General features: G+C 49.4%; 1 protein-coding gene across 2 annotated transcripts in view; it reads right to left on the reverse strand.

Moving 5' to 3' along the window:
• Positions 1-19,663, reverse strand: part of xpo1b (exportin 1 b) — a 68,946-nt gene that overhangs the window by 14,225 nt on the left and 35,058 nt on the right. For both annotated transcript variants that reach the window (XM_079567056.1, XM_079567055.1), the window contains exons 17-22: positions 18,189-18,323; positions 17,912-18,095; positions 17,654-17,760; positions 15,757-15,951; positions 12,114-12,282; positions 8,882-9,016 (exon numbers count right to left, since the gene is read on the reverse strand). In XM_079567056.1, coding sequence (XP_079423182.1) covers positions 8,882-9,016; positions 12,114-12,282; positions 15,757-15,951; positions 17,654-17,760; positions 17,912-18,095; positions 18,189-18,323 — 925 coding nt within the window. The remainder of the gene's footprint in view (positions 1-8,881; positions 9,017-12,113; positions 12,283-15,756; positions 15,952-17,653; positions 17,761-17,911; positions 18,096-18,188; positions 18,324-19,663) is intronic.

A 19,663-nucleotide genomic window follows, 5' to 3' on the forward strand; every position in this document is an offset into this window, starting at 1 on the left:
CAACGAGGAGAACGAGGACTGTCAACGAGGAGAACGAGGACTGTCAACAAGGAGAACGAGGACTGTCAATGAGGAGAACGAGGACTGTCAACGAGGAGAACGAGGACTGTCAATGAGGAGAACGAGGACTGTCAATGAGGAGAACGAGGACTGTCAACAAGGAGAACGAGGACTGTCAATGAGGAGAACGAGGACTGTCAACGAGGAGAACGAGGACTGTCAAAAAGGAGAACGAGGACTGTCAACGAGGAGAACGAGGACTGTCAACGAGGAGAACGAGGACTGTCAACAAGGAGAACGAGGACTGTCAATGAGGAGAACGAGGACTGTCAACGAGGAGAACGAGGACTGTCAAAAAGGAGAACGAGGACTGTCAACGAGGAGAACGAGGACTGTCAATGAGGAGAACGAGGACTGTCAACGAGGAGAACGAGGACTGTCAACGAGGAGAACGAGGACTGTCAATGAGGAGAACGAGGACTGTCAACGAGGAGAACGAGGACTGTCAACGAGGAGAACGAGGACTGTCAATGAGGAGAACGAGGACTGTCAATGAGGAGAACGAGGACTGTCAACGAGGAGAACGAGGACTGTCAATGAGGAGAACGAGGACTGTCAACGAGGAGAACGAGGACTGTCAATGAGGAGAACGAGGACTGTCAACGAGGAGAACGAGGACTGTCAACGAGGAGAACGAGGACTGTCAACGAGGAGAACGAGGACTGTCAACGAGGACTGTCAATGAGGAGAACGAGGACTGTCAACGAGGAGAACGAGGACTGTCAACGAGGAGAACGAGGACTGTCAATGAGGAGAACGAGGACTGTCAACGAGGAGAACGAGGACTGTCAACGAGGAGAACGAGGACTGTCAACGAGGAGAACGAGGACTGTCAACGAGGAGAACGAGGACTGTCAACAAGGAGGACGAGGACTGTCAACAAGGAGAACGAGGACTGTCAATGAGGAGAACGAGGACTGTCAATGAGGAGAACGAGGACTGTCAACGAGGAGAACGAGGACTGTCAACGAGGAGAACGAGGACTGTCAACAAGGAGAACGAGGACTGTCAACAAGGAGAACGAGGACTGTCAACGAGGAGAACGAGGACTGTCAACGAGGAGAACGAGGACTGTCAACGAGGAGAACGAGGACTGTCAACGAGGAGAACGAGGACTGTCAACGAGGAGAACGAGGACTGTCAACGAGGAGAACGAGGACCGTCAACAAGGAGAACGAGGACTGTCAACAAGGAGAACGAGGACTGTCAACGAGGAGAACGAGGACTGTCAACGAGGAGAACGAGGACTGTCAACGAGGAGAACGAGGACTGTCAACGAGGAGAACGAGGACTGTCAACGAGGAGAACGAGGACTGTCAACGAGGAGAACGAGGACTGTCAATGAGGAGAACGAGGACTGTCAACGAGGAGAACGAGGACTGTCAACGAGGAGAACGAGGACTGTCAACGAGGAGAACGAGGACTGTCAACGAGGAGAACGAGGACTGTCAACGAGGAGAACGAGGACTGTCAACGAGGAGAACGAGGACTGTCAACGAGGAGAACGAGGACTGTCAACGAGGAGAACGAGGACTGTCAACGAGGAGAACGAGGACTGTCAACAAGGAGAACAAGGATTGTCAACAAGGAGAACGAGGACTGTCAACGAGGAGAACGAGGACTGTCAACAAGGAGAACGAGGACTGTCAACGAGGAGAACGAGGACTGTCAATGAGGAGAACGAGGACTGTCAACGAGGAGAACGAGGACTGTCAATGAGGAGAACGAGGACTGTCAATGAGGAGAACGAGGACTGTCAACGAGGAGAACGAGGACTGTCAACGAGGAGAACGAGGACTGTCAATGAGGAGAACGAGGACTGTCAATGAGGAGAACGAGGACTGTCAACGAGGAGAACGAGGACTGTCAACGAGGAGAACGAGGACTGTCAACGAGGAGAACAAGGACTGTCAATGAGGAGAACGAGGACTGTCAACGAGGAGAACGAGGACTGTCAACGAGGAGAACGAGGACTGTCAATGAGGAGAACGAGGACTGTCAATGAGGAGAACGAGGACTGTCAACGAGGAGAACGAGGACTGTCAACGAGGAGAACGAGGACTGTCAACGAGGAGAACGAGGACTGTCAACGAGGAGAACAAGGACTGTTAATGAGGAGAACGAGGACTGTCAACGAGGAGAACGAGGACTGTCAATGAGGAGAACGAGGACTGTCAATGAGGAGAACGAGGACTGTCAACGAGGAGAACGAGGACTGTCAACGAGGAGAACAAGGACTGTCAATGAGGAGAACGAGGACTGTCAACAAGGAGAACGAGGACTGTCAATGAGGAGAACGAGGACTGTCAATGAGGAGAACGAGGACTGTCAACAAGGAGAACGAGGACTGTCAATGAGGAGAACGAGGACTGTCAACAAGGAGAACGAGGACTGTCAATGAGGAGAACGAGAACTGTCAACGAGGAGAACGAGGACTGTCAACGAGGAGAACGAGGACTGTCAACGAGGAGAACGAGGACTATCAACGAGGAGAACGAGGACTGTCAATGAGGGGAACGAGGACTGTCAATGAGGAGAACGAGGACTGTCAATGAGGAGAACGAGGACTGTCAATGAGGAGAACGAGGACTGTCAACGAGGAGAACGAGGACTGTCAATGAGGAGAACGAGGACTGTCAACGAGGAGAACGAGGACTGTCAACGAGGAGAACGAGGACTGTCAATGAGGAGAACGAGGACTGTCAACGAGGAGAACGAGGACTGTCAATGAGGAGAACGAGGACTGTCAATGAGGAGAACGAGGACTGTCAATGACGAGAACGAGGACTGTCAACGAGGAGAACGAGGACTGTCAACGAGGAGAACGAGGACTGTCAATGAGGAGAACGAGGACTGTCAACGAGGAGAACGAGGACTGTCAACGAGGAGAACGAGGACTGTCAATGAGGAGAACGAGGACTGTCAACAAGGAGAACGAGGACTGTCAATGAGGAGAACGAGGACTGTCAACGAGGAGAACGAGGACTGTCAACGAGGAGAACGAGGACTGTCAACGAGGAGAACGAGGACTGTCAACAAGGAGAACGAGGACTGTCAATGAGGAGAACGAGGACTGTCAACGAGGAGAACGAGGACTGTCAATGAGGAGAACGAGGACTGTCAATGAGGAGAACGAGGACTGTCAACAAGGAGAACGAGGACTGTCAATGAGGAGAACGAGGACTGTCAACGAGGAGAACGAGGACTGTCAAAAAGGAGAACGAGGACTGTCAACGAGGAGAACGAGGACTGTCAACGAGGAGAACGAGGACTGTCAACAAGGAGAACGAGGACTGTCAATGAGGAGAACGAGGACTGTCAACGAGGAGAACGAGGACTGTCAAAAAGGAGAACGAGGACTGTCAACGAGGAGAACGAGGACTGTCAATGAGGAGAACGAGGACTGTCAACGAGGAGAACGAGGACTGTCAACGAGGAGAACGAGGACTGTCAATGAGGAGAACGAGGACTGTCAACGAGGAGAACGAGGACTGTCAACGAGGAGAACGAGGACTGTCAATGAGGAGAACGAGGACTGTCAATGAGGAGAACGAGGACTGTCAACGAGGAGAACGAGGACTGTCAATGAGGAGAACGAGGACTGTCAACGAGGAGAACGAGGACTGTCAATGAGGAGAACGAGGACTGTCAACGAGGAGAACGAGGACTGTCAACGAGGAGAACGAGGACTGTCAACGAGGAGAACGAGGACTGTCAACGAGGACTGTCAATGAGGAGAACGAGGACTGTCAACGAGGAGAACGAGGACTGTCAACGAGGAGAACGAGGACTGTCAATGAGGAGAACGAGGACTGTCAATGAGGAGAACGAGGACTGTCAACGAGGAGAACGAGGACTGTCAACAAGGAGAACGAGGACTGTCAACAAGGAGAACGAGGACTGTCAACGAGGAGAACGAGGACTGTCAACGAGGAGAACGAGGACTGTCAACGAGGAGAACGAGGACTGTCAACGAGGAGAACGAGGACTGTCAACGAGGAGAACGAGGACTGTCAACGAGGAGAACGAGGACTGTCAACGAGGAGAACGAGGACCGTCAACAAGGAGAACGAGGACTGTCAACAAGGAGAACGAGGACTGACAACGAGGAGAACGAGGACTGTCAACGAGGAGAACGAAGACAGTCAATGAGGAGAACGAGGACTGTCAACGAGGAGAACGAGGACTGTCAACGAGGAGAACGAGGACTGTCAACGAGGAGAACGAGGACTGTCAACGAGGAGAACGAGGACTGTCAACGAGGAGAACGAGGACTGTCAACGAGGAGAACGAGGACTGTCAACGAGGAGAACGAGGACTGTCAATGAGGAGAACGAGGACTGTCAACGAGGAGAACGAGGACTGTCAACGAGGAGAACGAGGACTGTCAACGAGGAGAACGAGGACTGTCAACGAGGAGAACGAGGACTGTCAATGAGGAGAACGAGGACTGTCAATGAGGAGAACGAGGACTGTCAATGAGGAGAACGAGGACTGTCAACGAGGAGAACGAGGACTGTCAACGAGGAGGACGAGGACTGTCAATGAGGAGAACGAGGACTGTCAACGAGGAGAACGAGGACTGTCAACGAGGAGAACGAGGACTGTCAACGAGGAGAACGAGGACTGTCAACGAGGAGAACGAGGACTGTCAATGAGGAGAACGAGGACTGTCAATGAGGAGAACGAGGACTGTCAATGAGGAGAACGAGGACTGTCAACGAGGAGAACGAGGACTGTCAACGAGGAGAACGAGGACTGTCAATGAGGAGAACGAGGACTGTCAACAAGGAGAACGAGGACTGTCAATGAGGAGAACGAGGACTGTCAATGAGGAGAACGAGGACTGTCAACAAGGAGAACGAGGACTGTCAATGAGGAGAACGAGGACTGTCAACAAGGAGAACGAGGACTGTCAACGAGGAGAACGAGGACTGTCAACAAGGAGAACGAGGACTGTCAATGAGGAGAACGAGGACTGTCAACGAGGAGAACGAGGACTGTCAATGAGGAGAACGAGGACTGTCAATGAGGAGAACGAGGACTGTCAACAAGGAGAACGAGGACTGTCAATGAGGAGAACGAGGACTGTCAACGAGGAGAACGAGGACTGTCAAAAAGGAGAACGAGGACTGTCAACGAGGAGAACGAGGACTGTCAACGAGGAGAACGAGGACTGTCAACAAGGAGAACGAGGACTGTCAATGAGGAGAACGAGGACTGTCAACGAGGAGAACGAGGACTGTCAAAAAGGAGAACGAGGACTGTCAACGAGGAGAACGAGGACTGTCAATGAGGAGAACGAGGACTGTCAACGAGGAGAACGAGGACTGTCAACGAGGAGAACGAGGACTGTCAATGAGGAGAACGAGGACTGTCAACGAGGAGAACGAGGACTGTCAACGAGGAGAACGAGGACTGTCAATGAGGAGAACGAGGACTGTCAATGAGGAGAACGAGGACTGTCAACGAGGAGAACGAGGACTGTCAATGAGGAGAACGAGGACTGTCAACGAGGAGAACGAGGACTGTCAATGAGGAGAACGAGGACTGTCAACGAGGAGAACGAGGACTGTCAACGAGGAGAACGAGGACTGTCAACGAGGAGAACGAGGACTGTCAACGAGGACTGTCAATGAGGAGAACGAGGACTGTCAACGAGGAGAACGAGGACTGTCAACGAGGAGAACGAGGACTGTCAATGAGGAGAACGAGGACTGTCAATGAGGAGAACGAGGACTGTCAACGAGGAGAACGAGGACTGTCAACAAGGAGAACGAGGACTGTCAACAAGGAGAACGAGGACTGTCAACGAGGAGAACGAGGACTGTCAACGAGGAGAACGAGGACTGTCAACGAGGAGAACGAGGACTGTCAACGAGGAGAACGAGGACTGTCAACGAGGAGAACGAGGACTGTCAACGAGGAGAACGAGGACTGTCAACGAGGAGAACGAGGACCGTCAACAAGGAGAACGAGGACTGTCAACAAGGAGAACGAGGACTGACAACGAGGAGAACGAGGACTGTCAACGAGGAGAACGAAGACAGTCAATCAGGAGAACGAGGACTGTCAACGAGGAGAACGAGGACTGTCAACGAGGAGAACGAGGACTGTCAACGAGGAGAACGAGGACTGTCAACGAGGAGAACGAGGACTGTCAACGAGGAGAACGAGGACTGTCAATGAGGAGAACGAGGACTGTCAATGAGGAGAACGAGGACTGTCAATGAGGAGAACGAGGACTGTCAACGAGGAGAACGAGGACTGTCAACGAGGAGAACGAGGACTGTCAACGAGGAGAACGAGGACTGTCAACGAGGAGAACGAGGACTGTCAATGAGGAGAACGAGGACTGTCAATGAGGAGAACGAGGACTGTCAATGAGGAGAACGAGGACTGTCAACGAGGAGAACGAGGACTGTCAACGAGGAGAACGAGGACTGTCAACGAGGAGAACGAGGACTGTCAACAAGGAGAACGAGGACTGTCAACGAGGAGAACGAGGACTGTCAACGAGGAGAACGAGGACTGTCAACGAGGAGAACAAGGACTGTCAACAAGGAGAACGAGGACTGTCAACGAGGAGAACGAGGACTGTCAACGAGGAGAACGAGGACTGTCAACGAGGAGAACGAGGACTGTCAACGAGGAGAACAAGGACTGTCAACAAGGAGAACGAGGACTGTCAACGAGGAGAACGAGGACTGTCAACGAGGAGAACGAGGACTGTCAACGAGGAGAACAACGACTGTCAACAAGGAGAACAAGGACTGTCAACAAGGAGAACGAGGACTGTCAACGAGGAGAACGAGGACTGTCAACGAGGAGAACGAGGACTGTCAATGAGGAGAACGAGGACTGTCAACAAGGAGAACGAGGACTGTCAATGAGGAGAACGAGGACTGTCAACGAGGAGAACGAGGACTGTCAACAAGGAGAACGAGGACTGTCAACAAGGAGAACAAGGACTGTCAACGAGGAAAACGAGGACTGTCAATGAGGAGAACGAGGACTGTCAATGAGGAGAACGAGGACTGTCAACGAGGAGAACGAGGACTGTCAATGAGGACGAGGACTGTCAATGAGGAGAACGAGGACTGTCAACGAGGAGAACGAGGACTGTCAACGAGGAGAACGAGGACTGTCAATGAGGAGAACGAGGACTGTCAATGAGGAGAACGAGGACTGTCAACGAGGAGAACGAGGACTGTCAATGAGGAGAACGAGGACTGTCAACGAGGAGAACGAGGACTGTCAACGAGGAGAACGAGGACTGTCAACGAGGAGAACGAGGACTGTCAATGAGGAGAACGAGGACTGTCAATGAGGAGAACGAGGACTGTCAACGAGGAGAACGAGGACTGTCAACGAGGAGAACGAGGACTGTCAATGAGGAGAACGAGGACTGTCAATGAGGAGAACGAGGACTGTCAATGAGGAGAACGAGGACTGTCAACGAGGAGAACGAGGACTGTCAATGAGGAGAACGAGGACTGTCAACAAGGAGAACGAGGACTGTCAACGAGGAGAACGAGGACTGTCAATGAGGAGAACGAGGACTGTCAACGAGGAGAACGAGGACTGTCAACAAGGAGAACGAGGACTGTCAACGAGGAGAACGAGGACTGTCAATGAGGAGAACGAGGACTGTCAACAAGGAGAACGAGGACTGTCAACGAGGAGAACGAGGACTGTCAACGAGGAGAACGAGGACTGTCAATGAGGAGAACGAGGACTGTCAACAAGGAGAACGAGGACTGTCAACAAGGAGAACGAGGACTGTCAATGAGGAGAACGAGGACTGTCAACGAGGAGAACAAGGACTGTCAACGAGGAGAACGAGGACTGTCAACAAGGAGAACGAGGACTGTCAACAAGGAGAACGAGGACTGTCAACGAGGAGGACGAGGAGAACGAGGACTGTCAATGAGGAGAACGAGGACTGTCAATGAGGAGAACGAGGACTGTCAATGAGGAGAACGAGGACTGTCAACAAGGAGAACGAGGACTATCAATGAGGAGAACGAGGACTGTCAACAAGGAGAACGAGGACTGTCAACGAGGAGAACGAGGACTGTCAATGAGGAGAACGAGGACTGTCAATGAGGAGAACGAGGACTGTCAGTGAGGAGAACAAGGAGGACGAGGACTGTCAACAAGGAGAACGAGGACTGTCAACGAGGAGAACGAGGACTGTCAATGAGGAGAACGAGGACTGTCAATGAGGAGAACGAGGACTGTCAATGAGGAGAACGAGGACTGTCAACGAGGAGAACGAAGACTGTCAATGAGGAGAACGAGGACTGTCAACGAGGAGAACGAGGACTGTCAACAAGGAGAACGAGGACTGTCAACGAGGAGAACGAGGACTGTCAACGAGGAGAACGAGGACTGTCAATGAGGAGAACGAGGACTGTCAACGAGGAGAACGAAGACTGTCAATGAGGAGAACGAGGACTGTCAACGAGGAGAACGAGGACTGTCAACGAGGAGAACGAGGACTGTCAATGAGGAGAACGAGGACTGTCAACAAGGAGAACGAGGAGAGTCGTCAACACAGACCCTACAAACTCCTTCTTCACGTCACTATCGTCTCCACCAGAGTCTCGGCTCCAAACATTATTGGGCCCAGTTTCTAAATAGTGAACTCTGTTTCCTTTAGAGCTGCCGGAGTCTGTCCGGGTAAAACCACAGCAGCTGAAATTATACAAAACTTTTTGCCCAAACGTTTTCCTTTTGAACGTTGAAGTTCCCGGGAAGCCCAAAACCTGGAGAGAAGTTTGTCTGTGAGCAAAGGTTTGTCTGAAAAGGAGCCGACCTGCCGTGTGCGAGGTGTCGGTGACCACAGAGAAGATGTGCTGCAGGACATCGCAGAAGTACGTCTGGTAGAAGCTCTGAGCCGCTGAGTCCTCCTGGGCCACGTTCTGCAGCAGCGTGTACAAGATCTGCAGACCTGAGGAGGACAGAGAGAAGACAACGTTATTAACACCAGGACAAAGATCTGCAGACCTGAGGAGGACAGAGAGGAGACAACGTTATTAACACCAGGACAAAGATCTGCAGACCTGAGGAGGACAGAGAGGAGACAACGTTATTAACACCAGGACAAAGATCTGCAGACCTGAGGAGGACAGAGAGGAGACAACGTTATTAACACCAGGACAAAGATCTGCAGACCTGAGGAGAGACAGAGAGGAGACGGCGTTATTAACACCAGGACAAAGATCTGCAGACCTGAGGAGGACAGAGAGGAGACAACGTTATTAACACCAGGACAAAGATCTGCAGACCTGAGGACAGAGAGGAGACAACGTTATTAACACCAGGACAAAGATCTGCAGACCTGAGGAGGACAGAGAGGAGACAACGTTATTAACACCAGGACAAAGATCTGCAGACCTGAGGAGGACAGAGAGGAGACGACGTTATTAACACCTGGACAAAGATCTGCAGACCTGAGGAGGACAGAGAGGAGACAACGTTATTAACACCAGGACAAAGATCTGCAGACCTGAGGAGGACAGAGAGGAGACAACGTTATTAACACCAGGACAAAGATCTGCAGACCTGAGGAGGACAGAGAGGAGACGACGTTATTAACACCAGGACAAAGATCTGCAGACCTGAGGAGGACAGAGAGGAGACAACGTTATTAACACCAGGACAAAGATCTGCAGACCTGAGGAGGACAGAGAGGAGACAACGTTATTAACACCAGGACAAAGATCTGCAGACCTGAGGAGAGACAGAGAGGAGACAATGTTATTAACACCTGGACAAAGATCTGCAGACCTGAGGAGGACAGAGAGGAGACGACGTTATTAACACCTGGACAAAGATCTGCAGACCTGAGGACAGAGAGGAGACGACGTTATTAACACCAGGACAAAGATCTGCAGACCTGAGGAGGACAGAGAGGAGACAACGTTATTAACACCAGGACAAAGATCTGCAGACCTGAGGAGGACAGAGAGGAGACGACGTTATTAACACCTGGACAAAGATCTGCAGACCTGAGGACAGAGAGACGACGTTATTAACACCAGGACAAAGATCTGCAGACCTGAGGAGGACAGAGAGGAGACAACGTTATTAACACCAGGACAAAGATCTGCAGACCTGAGGAGGACAGAGAGGAGACGACGTTATTAACACCAGGACAAAGATCTGCAGACCTGAGGAGGACAGAGAGGAGACAACGTTATTAACACCAGGACAAAGATCTGCAGACCTGAGGAGAGACAGAGAGGAGACAACGTTATTAACACCAGGACAAAGATCTGCAGACCTGAGGAGGACAGAGAGGAGACAACGTTATTAACACCAGGACAAAGATCTGCAGACCTGAGGAGGACAGAGAGGAGACGTTATTAACACCAGGACAAAGATCTGTAGACCTGAGGAGGACAGAGAGGAGACAACGTTATTAACACCAGGACAAAGATCTGCAGACCTGAGGAGGACAGAGAGGAGACGTTATTAACACCAGGACAAAGATCTGCAGACCTGAGGACAGAGAGGAGACAACGTTATTAACACCTGGACAAAGATCTGCAGACCTGAGGAGGACAGAGAGGAGACAACGTTATTAACACCTGGACAAAGATCTGTAGACCTGAGGAGGACAGAGAGGAGACGTTATTAACACCAGGACAAAGATCTGCAGACCTGAGGAGGACAGAGAGGAGACAACGTTATTAACACCAGGACAAAGATCTGCAGACCTGAGGAGGACAGAGAGAAGACAACGTTATTAACACCAGGACAAAGATCTGCAGACCTGAGGAGGACAGAGAGGAGACAACGTTATTAACACCAGGACAAAGATCTGCAGACCTGAGGAGGACAGAGAGGAGACAACGTTATTAACACCAGGACAAAGATCTGCAGACCTGAGGAGGACAGAGAGACAACGTTATTAACACCAGGACAAAGATCTGCAGACCTGAGGAGGACAGAGAGGAGACGTTATTAACACCTGGACAAAGATCTGCAGACCTGAGGACAGAGAAGAGACGACGTTATTAACACCAGGACAAAGATCTGCAGACCTGAGGACAGAGAGGAGACAACGTTATCAACACCAGGACAAAGATCTGCAGACCTGAGGAGGACAGAGAGGAGACAACGTTATTAACACCAGGACAAAGATCTGCAGACCTGAGGACAGAGAGGAGACGACGTTATTAACACCAGGACAAAGATCTGCAGACCTGAGGACAGAGAGGAGACAACGTTATTAACACCAGGACAAAGATCTGCAGACCTGAGGAGGACAGAGAGGAGACAACGTTATTAACACCAGGACAAAGATCTGCAGACCTGAGGACAGAGAGGAGACAACGTTATTAACACCTGGACAAAGATCTGCAGACCTGAGGAGGACAGAGAGGAGACAACGTCATTAACACCAGGACAAAGATCTGCAGACCTGAGGAGGACAGAGAGAAGACAACGTTATTAACACCAGGACAAAGATCTGCAGACCTGAGGAGGACAGAGAGGAGACAACGTTATTAACACCTGGACAAAGATCTGCAGACCTGAGGAGGACAGAGAGGAGACAACGTTATTAACACCTGGACAAAGATCTGCAGACCTGAGGAGGACAGAGAGGAGACAACGTTATTAACACCAGGACAAAGATCTGCAGACCTGAGGAGGACAGAGAGGAGACGACGTTATTAACACCAGGACAAAGATCTGCAGACCTGAGGAGGACAGAGAGGAGACAACGTTATTAACACCAGGACAAAGATCTGCAGACCTGAGGAGGACAGAGAGGAGACGACGTTATTAACACCAGGACAAAGATCTGCAGACCTGAGGAGGACAGAGAGAAGACAACGTTATTAACACCTGGACAAAGATCTGCAGACCTGAGGAGGACAGAGAGGAGACAATGTTATTAACACCAGGACAAAGATCTGCAGACCTGAGGAGGACAGAGAGGAGACGTTATTAACACCAGGACAAAGATCTGCAGACCTGAGGAGAGACACAGGAGATGTTTGATTCAAAGAGAGGAACAGTGTGTGCCGTGGTCTCACCGGTGTCCGCCACGTTCCTCATCGTGTGCTTGAAGGCCCAGATGATGGAGTCCAGCACCAGCTTGAACTGCGCTGGGGGAATGGCGAGGAACGCGGGGAAACAGTGGGAGTTCACGGCCTGCAGCAGGTAGAAGAAGTGCGTCCTGTGCTCCGGGAACTCCTCGAAGTTCTGCCACAAACAGACGAGTGGGAAAAAGAGTTCAGACAGAGAGAACGCAGAGAGAACGCAGAGAGAACGCAGAGAGAACGCAGAGAGAACGCAGAGAGAACGCAGAGAGAACGCAGAGAGAACGCAGAGAGAACGCAGAGAGAACGCAGAGAGAACGCAGAGAGAACGCAGAGAGAACGCAGAGAGAACACAGAGAGAACACAGAGAGAACGCAGAGAGAACGCAGAGAGAACACAGAGAGAACACAGAGAGAACACAGAGAGAACACAGAGAGAACACAGAGAACACAGAGAGAACGCAGAGAGAACGCAGAGAGAACGCAGAGAGAACACAGAGAGAACACAGAGAGAACACAGAGAGAACGCAGAGAGAACGCAGAGAGAACGCAGAGAGAACGCAGAGAGAACGCAGAGAGAACGCAGAGAGAACACAGAGAGAACACAGAGAGAACACAGAGAGAACGCAGAGAGAACGCAGAGAGAACACAGAGAGAACGCAGAGAGAACACAGAGAGAGAACACAGAGAGAACGCAGAGAGAACACAGAGAGAACACAGAGAGAACACAGAGAGAACACAGAGAGAACACAGAGAGAACACAGAGAGAACGCAGAGAGAACACAGAGAGAGAACACAGAGAGAACACAGAGAGAACACAGAGAGAACACAGAGAGAACACAGAGAGAACACAGAGAGAACGCAGAGAGAACACAGAGAGAACGCAGAGAGAACACAGAGAGAACACAGAGAGAACACAGAGAGAACACAGAGAGAACACAGAGAGAACACAGAGAGAACGCAGAGAGAACACAGAGAGAGAACACAGAGAGAACACAGAGAGAACACAGAGAGAACACAGAGAGAACACAGAGAGAACGCAGAGAGAACACAGAGAGAACACAGAGAGAACACAGAGAGAACACAGAGAGAACACAGAGAGAACACAGAGAGAACGCAGAGAGAACACAGAGAGAGAACGCAGAGAGAACACAGAGAGAACGCAGAGAGAACACAGAGAGAACACAGAGAGAACACAGAGAGAACGCAGAGAGAACACAGAGAGAACACAGAGAGAACACAGAGAGAACACAGAGAGAACGCAGAGAGAACACAGAGAGAACACAGAGAGAACGCAGAGAGAACAGAGAGAGAACGCAGAGAGAACACAGAGAGAACGCAGAGAGAACACAGAGAGAACACAGAGAGAACACAGAGAGAACACAGAGAGAACACAGAGAGAACACAGAGAGAACGCAGAGAGAACACAGAGAGAGAACGCAGAGAGAACACAGAGAGAACGCAGAGAGAACACAGAGAGAACACAGAGAGAACACAGAGAGAACGCAGAGAGAACACAGAGAGAACACAGAGAGAACACAGAGAGAACACAGAGAGAACGCAGAGAGAACACAGAGAGAACACAGAGAGAACGCAGAGAGAACAGAGAGAGAACGCAGAGAGAACACAGAGAGAACGCAGAGAGAACACAGAGAGAACGCAGAGAGAACACAGAGAGAACACAGAGAGAACACAGAGAGAACGCAGAGAGAACAGAGAGAGAACGCAGAGAGAACACAGAGAGAACGCAGAGAGAACACAGAGAGAACACAGAGAGAACACAGAGAGAACACAGAGAGAACGCAGAGAGAACACAGAGAGAACACAGAGAGAACACAGAGAGAACACAGAGAGAACACAGAGAGAACACAGAGAGAACGCAGAGAGAACACAGAGAGAGAACACAGAGAGAACACAGAGAGAACACAGAGAGAACACAGAGAGAACGCAGAGAGAACACAGAGAGAACACAGAGAGAACGCAGAGAGAACACAGAGAGAAAGCAGAGAGAACGCAGAGAGAACACAGAGAGAGAACAGAGAGAACACAGAGAGAACACAGAGAGAACACAGAGAGAACACAGAGAGAACACAGAGAGAACACAGAGAGAAAGCAGAGAGAACGCAGAGAGAACACAGAGAGAACACAGAGAGAACACAGAGAGAACACAGAGAGAACACAGAGAGAACACAGAGAGAACGCAGAGAGAACACAGAGAGAACACAGAGAGAACACAGAGAGAACGCAGAGAGAACACAGAGAGAACACAGAGAGAACACAGAGAGAAAGCAGAGAGAACGCAGAGAGAACACAGAGAGAACACAGAGAGAACGCAGAGAGAACACAGAGAGAACACAGAGAGAACGCAGAGAGAACACAGAGAGAACACAGAGAGAACACAGAGAGAACACAGAGAGAACACAGAGAGAACACAGAGAGAACACAGAGAGAACGCAGAGAGAACACAGTTTCCTAACATCAAGCTAACTTCAAGCTAAGGTCCAGATAATGTAAAGCTAACTTCAAGCTAATGTGAAGGTAACGTAAATCTAACATCAAGCTAATGTGAAGGTAACGTAAAGCTAACATCAAGCTAATGTGAAGCTAATGTAAAGCTAACATCAAGCTAATGTGAAGCTAATGTAAAGCTAACATCAAGCTAATGTGAAGGTAACGTAAAGCTAACATCAAGCTAACGTGAAGCTAATGTAAAGCTAACATCAAGCTAATGTGAAGCTATTGTAAAGCTAACTTCAAGTTAACTGCAAGCTAATGTCAAGCTAACGTAAAGCTAAGGTCAAGATAATTTAAAGCTAACGTCAAGCTAATGTAAAGGTAACGTAAAGCTAATGTGAAGGTAACGTAAAGCTAATGTGAAGGTAACGTAAAGCTAACATCAAGCTAATGTGAAGGTAACGTAAAGCTAATGTGAAGGTAACGTAAAGCTAACATCAAGCTAATGTGAAGGTAACGTAAAGCTAACATCAAGCTAACGTGAAGCTAGTGTAAAGCTAACATCAAGCTAATGTGAAGGTAACGTAAAGCTAACATCAAGCTAATGTGAAGCTATTGTAAAGCTGACTTCAAGTTAACTGCAAGCTAATGTCAAGCTAACGTAAAGCTAAGGTCAAGATAATGTAAAGCTAACGTTAAGCTAATGTCAAGCTAACGTAAAGCTAAGGTCAAGATAATGTAAAGCTAACGTCAAGCTAATGTGAAGCTAATGTAAAGCTAACTTCAAGTTAACGCCAAGCTAATGTCAAGCTAACGTAAAACTAAGGTCAAGATAATCTAAAGCTAACATGAAGCTAATCTAAAGCTAACATGAAGCTAATGTAAAGCTAACGTCAAGCTAATGTGAAGCTAATGTAAAGCTAACTTCAAGTTAACGCCAAGCTAGTGTCAAGCTAACGTAAAACTAAGGTCAAGATAATCTAAAGCTAACATGAAGCTAATCTAAAGCTAACATGAAGCTAATGTAAAGCTAACGTCAAGCTAATGTAAAGCTGATGTAAAGCTAACGTCAAGCTAACGTAAAATTAACATCAACCTAACGTGAAGCTGATGTAAAGCTAACATCAAGCGAACATAAAGCTAACGCATAGTTTCACACACAGGGAAGCTTCACACGTCTGTACCTTGTTGATCATGTTGAGCGTGCACTCAAACACGGCGTCAAAGATCTGCGGTATTTCCGACGTGATGTGTCCTCCCAGTTTGTTGACGATGGTGGCCATGGTGCTGAGGACCTCGGGCTCTCGCGCCGCGGGGACGTTCCTCTGGTAATCGATGAGCACGGCGTCCAGCAGCGGAGGCACGAAGTTCTCCCCTACCTGCAGCACAAAGTAAGTAAGTAAGTAAGTAAGTAAACTTTATTTGTATAGCGCCTTTCACAGACACAGAGTCACAAAGCGCTTCACAGTGATAAAACATAATTTTAAAACAGTATACTCATTGCAATAATTCTAAATTCTAAATTCAGCATTCATTATACAAGTGGTGTCAGTATTGCATCAGCCGGACTCATATGCTTTCTCAAACAGATGGTTTTCAGGTGCTTTTTGAAGGCAGCTGCTGACTCCAATGAGCGCAAGTCAAGAGGAAGTTTATTCCAAAGTCGGGGCGCGACGGCTTTGAAGGAGCAGCCTCCCCGAGTTTTAAAGTGTGTCCGTGGAACCATCAACAGGTTCTGCCCAGAGGACCTCAGGTTCCGAGACGTACTCTAGGGTTTAAGTAGGTCCGCAGTATAAGTGGGAGCCTGACCGTGTAGAGCTCGAAAGGTCAGCACCAAGAGTTTAAACTGACAGGAGCCAGTGCAAGGACTTCAACACAGGCGTGATGTGGGCTCTCCTGTTTGTCCTGGGTTCTCCTGTTTGTCCTGGGCTCTCCTGTTTGTCCTGGGCTCTCCTGTTTGTCCTGGGCTCTCCTGTTTGTCCTGGGCTCTCCTGTTTGTCCTGGGTTCTCCTGTTTGTCCTGGGCTCTTCTGTTTGTCCTGGGCTCTCCTGTTTGTCCTGGGCTCTCCTGTTTGTCCTGGGCTCTCCTGTTTGTCCTGGGCTCTCCTGTTTGTCCTGGGCTCTCCTGTTTGTCCTGGGCTCTCCTGTTTGTCCTGGGTTCTCCTGTTTGTCCTGGGCTCTTCTGCTTGTCCTGGGCTCTTCTGTTTGTCCCGGGCTCTTCTGTTTGTCCTGGTCAGAAGTCTTGCAGCTGAGTTTTGAACTGACTGCAGACGAGCTGTTTCTTGCTCAGGCAAGTAAAGAGACTGTTTCAGTAATAATCCAATCGCGAGGACACAAACGCATGGATGATTATTTCCAGTTCTTCTCTGGACACCATGGGTCTGGGTTTAGCCATGTTACGCAGATGGAAGTTGCAGTTTTTGACCAACTGCCTGACATGATGTTCAAGAGACATATTCTCATCAAGTTGCCTAAGTGTTGCTTGATGGCGGGGAGGAGGTCACCGTCAGGGGCAAAGATAAGTGTCTCGGTTTTGTCAGAGTTCAGTTGAAGACTGTTGTCGCTTAGCCACTGCTTTACCTGTGTCAGACAGTCTGTGAGGGAAGTCAGTTTGTGGACTTCAGACAGTTTGAATGAACAGTATAGCTGGAGGTCATCGGCAAATAAATGACAGGCAACGTCACTGAACTGCTGGATGATCTGCCCGAGAGGAAGAATATATAGAAGAAAGAGGAGGGGTCCTAGAACAGAGCCCTGGGGCACCCCACAAAGCAGATTGCCCGGGTCAGACATTATGTGGTTGGCCGACACACAGAAGCTCCAAAGGTCACGCTCAGAAGAACACGAGAGGAACACCAGAGGAACACCAGAGGAACACCAGACGGACATAAAGGTCACGCTCAGAAGAACACGAGAGGAACACGAGAGGAACACCAGAGGAACACGAGAGGAACACCAGACGGACACAAAGGTCACGCTCAGAAGAACTCGAGAGGAACACCAGAGGAACACCAGAGGAACACCAGACGGACACAAAGGTCACGCTCAGAGGAACATGAGTCGCTGAGGCGTTGGCTCTCACCATCTGCGGATCGTTGGAGCGGCTCACCCACCCGGAAATCAGCTTCAGCGTCTCCCGTTTGACCGTCCTCATGCTGCGGATCAGCGGCTGCTTCGTCACCATCTCACCTGCACAGACAGAGACGAGACGCTCAGAGAGACTTAAACACAGGAGCAGAGCCGCTACAACATTAGCCCTACAGGTGGCGCCCTTTTGAGCAGAAGATCAGTGACAGAAAACAACAGCGATGTGTGTGAGGAGAGTGTAGATGCTCCTCACCGTTGGTCTGGATGGCGGCTGAGATGTTCTCGCTCAGGCACTTGTAAACGTTGAGCATGTCCAGGTAGATGCGTCCGAGCTGGATGACGAAGGGATGACCAACGGCTTTACAGGCGCGAACGTTGGTCTTCAGGATGGAGCCGAGCTGCTTCACTGTCTCAGCGTCCTTCAGGATGTCCACGTTCTGAGGAGAGAGAGGAGGTGGTCTCAGGTCTCACATGTTAGGGACGGCTCTCAGGTGTTAACGACGTGGTGGAGGAGCCTCAGAGGTTCTCACCTTGGTGGCCTGCTGGATGATACTGTCCCACACTTGGTTGGGCAGGAGCATGTACTTCTCGATGAGATGTTCCTGAACGGCCTGGTCCGTCTGAGCTCCGATCATATAACCCACGGCTTCGTAAAATGTGTGCACCTGCAGAGAAGGACCAGAAGATAAACACTTTAAACCTACAGAGGAGGACCAGAAGACAAGCAGTTTAAACCCACAGAGGACCAGGAGATAAACACTTTAAACCTGCAGAGAAGGACCAGGAGATAAACACTTTAAACCTACAGAGAAGGACCAGGAGACAAACACTTTAAACCTACAGAGAAGGACCAGGAGATAAACACTTTAAACCTACAGAGAAGGACCAGGAGATAAACACTTTAAACCTACAGAGAAGGACCAGGAGATAAACGCTTTAAACCTACAGAGAAGGACCAGGAGATAAACACTTTAAACCTACAGAGAAGGACCAGGAGACAAACACTTTAAACCTACAGAGGACCAGGAGATAAACACTTTAAACCTACAGAGAAGGACCAGGAGATAAACACTTTAAACCTACAGAGAAGGACCAGGAGATAAACACTTTAAACCTACAGAGAAGGACCAGGAGATAAACGCTTTAAACCTACAGAGAAGGACCAGGAGATAAACACTTTAAACCTACAGAGGACCAGGAAATAAACACTTTAAACCTACAGAGAAGGACCAGGAGATAAACACTTTAAACCTACAGAGAAGGACCAGGAGATAAACACTTTAAACCTACAGAGGACCAGGAGATAAACACTTAAACCTACTGAGGACCAGGAAATAAACACTTTAAACCTACAGAGAAGGACCAGGAGATAAACACTTTAAACCTACAGAGAAGGACCAGGAAATAAACACTTTAAACCTACAGAGAAGGACCAGGAGATAAACACTTAAACCTACTGAGGACCAGGAGATAAACACTTTAAACCTACAGAGAAGGACCAGGAAATAAACACTTTAAACCTACAGAGAAGGACCAGGAGATAAACACTTAAACCTACTGAGGACCAGGAGATAAACACTTTAAACCTACAGAGAAGGACCAGGAGATAAACACTTTAAACCCACAGAGGACCAGGAGATAAACACTTTAAACCTACAGAGAAGGACCAGGAGATAAACACTTTAAACCTACAGAGAAGGACCAGGAGATAAACACTTTAAACCCACAGAGGACCAGGAGATAAACACTTTAAACCCACAGAGGACCAGGAGATAAACACTTTAAACCTACAGAGAAGGACCAGGAGATAAACACTTTAAACCTACAGAGAAGGACCAGGAGATAAACACTTTAAACCCACAGAGGACCAGGAGATAAACACTTAAACCTACAGAGAAGGACCAGGAGATAAACGCTTTAAACCTACAGAGGACCAGGAGATAAACACTTTAAACCTACAGAGAAGGACCAGGAGATAAACACTTTAAACCTACAGAGAAGGACC

The sequence above is a fragment of the Gobius niger genome (genome assembly GCF_951799975.1).
Source record: "Gobius niger genome assembly, chromosome: 12".
Classification (NCBI taxonomy): domain Eukaryota; kingdom Metazoa; phylum Chordata; class Actinopteri; order Gobiiformes; family Gobiidae; genus Gobius; species Gobius niger.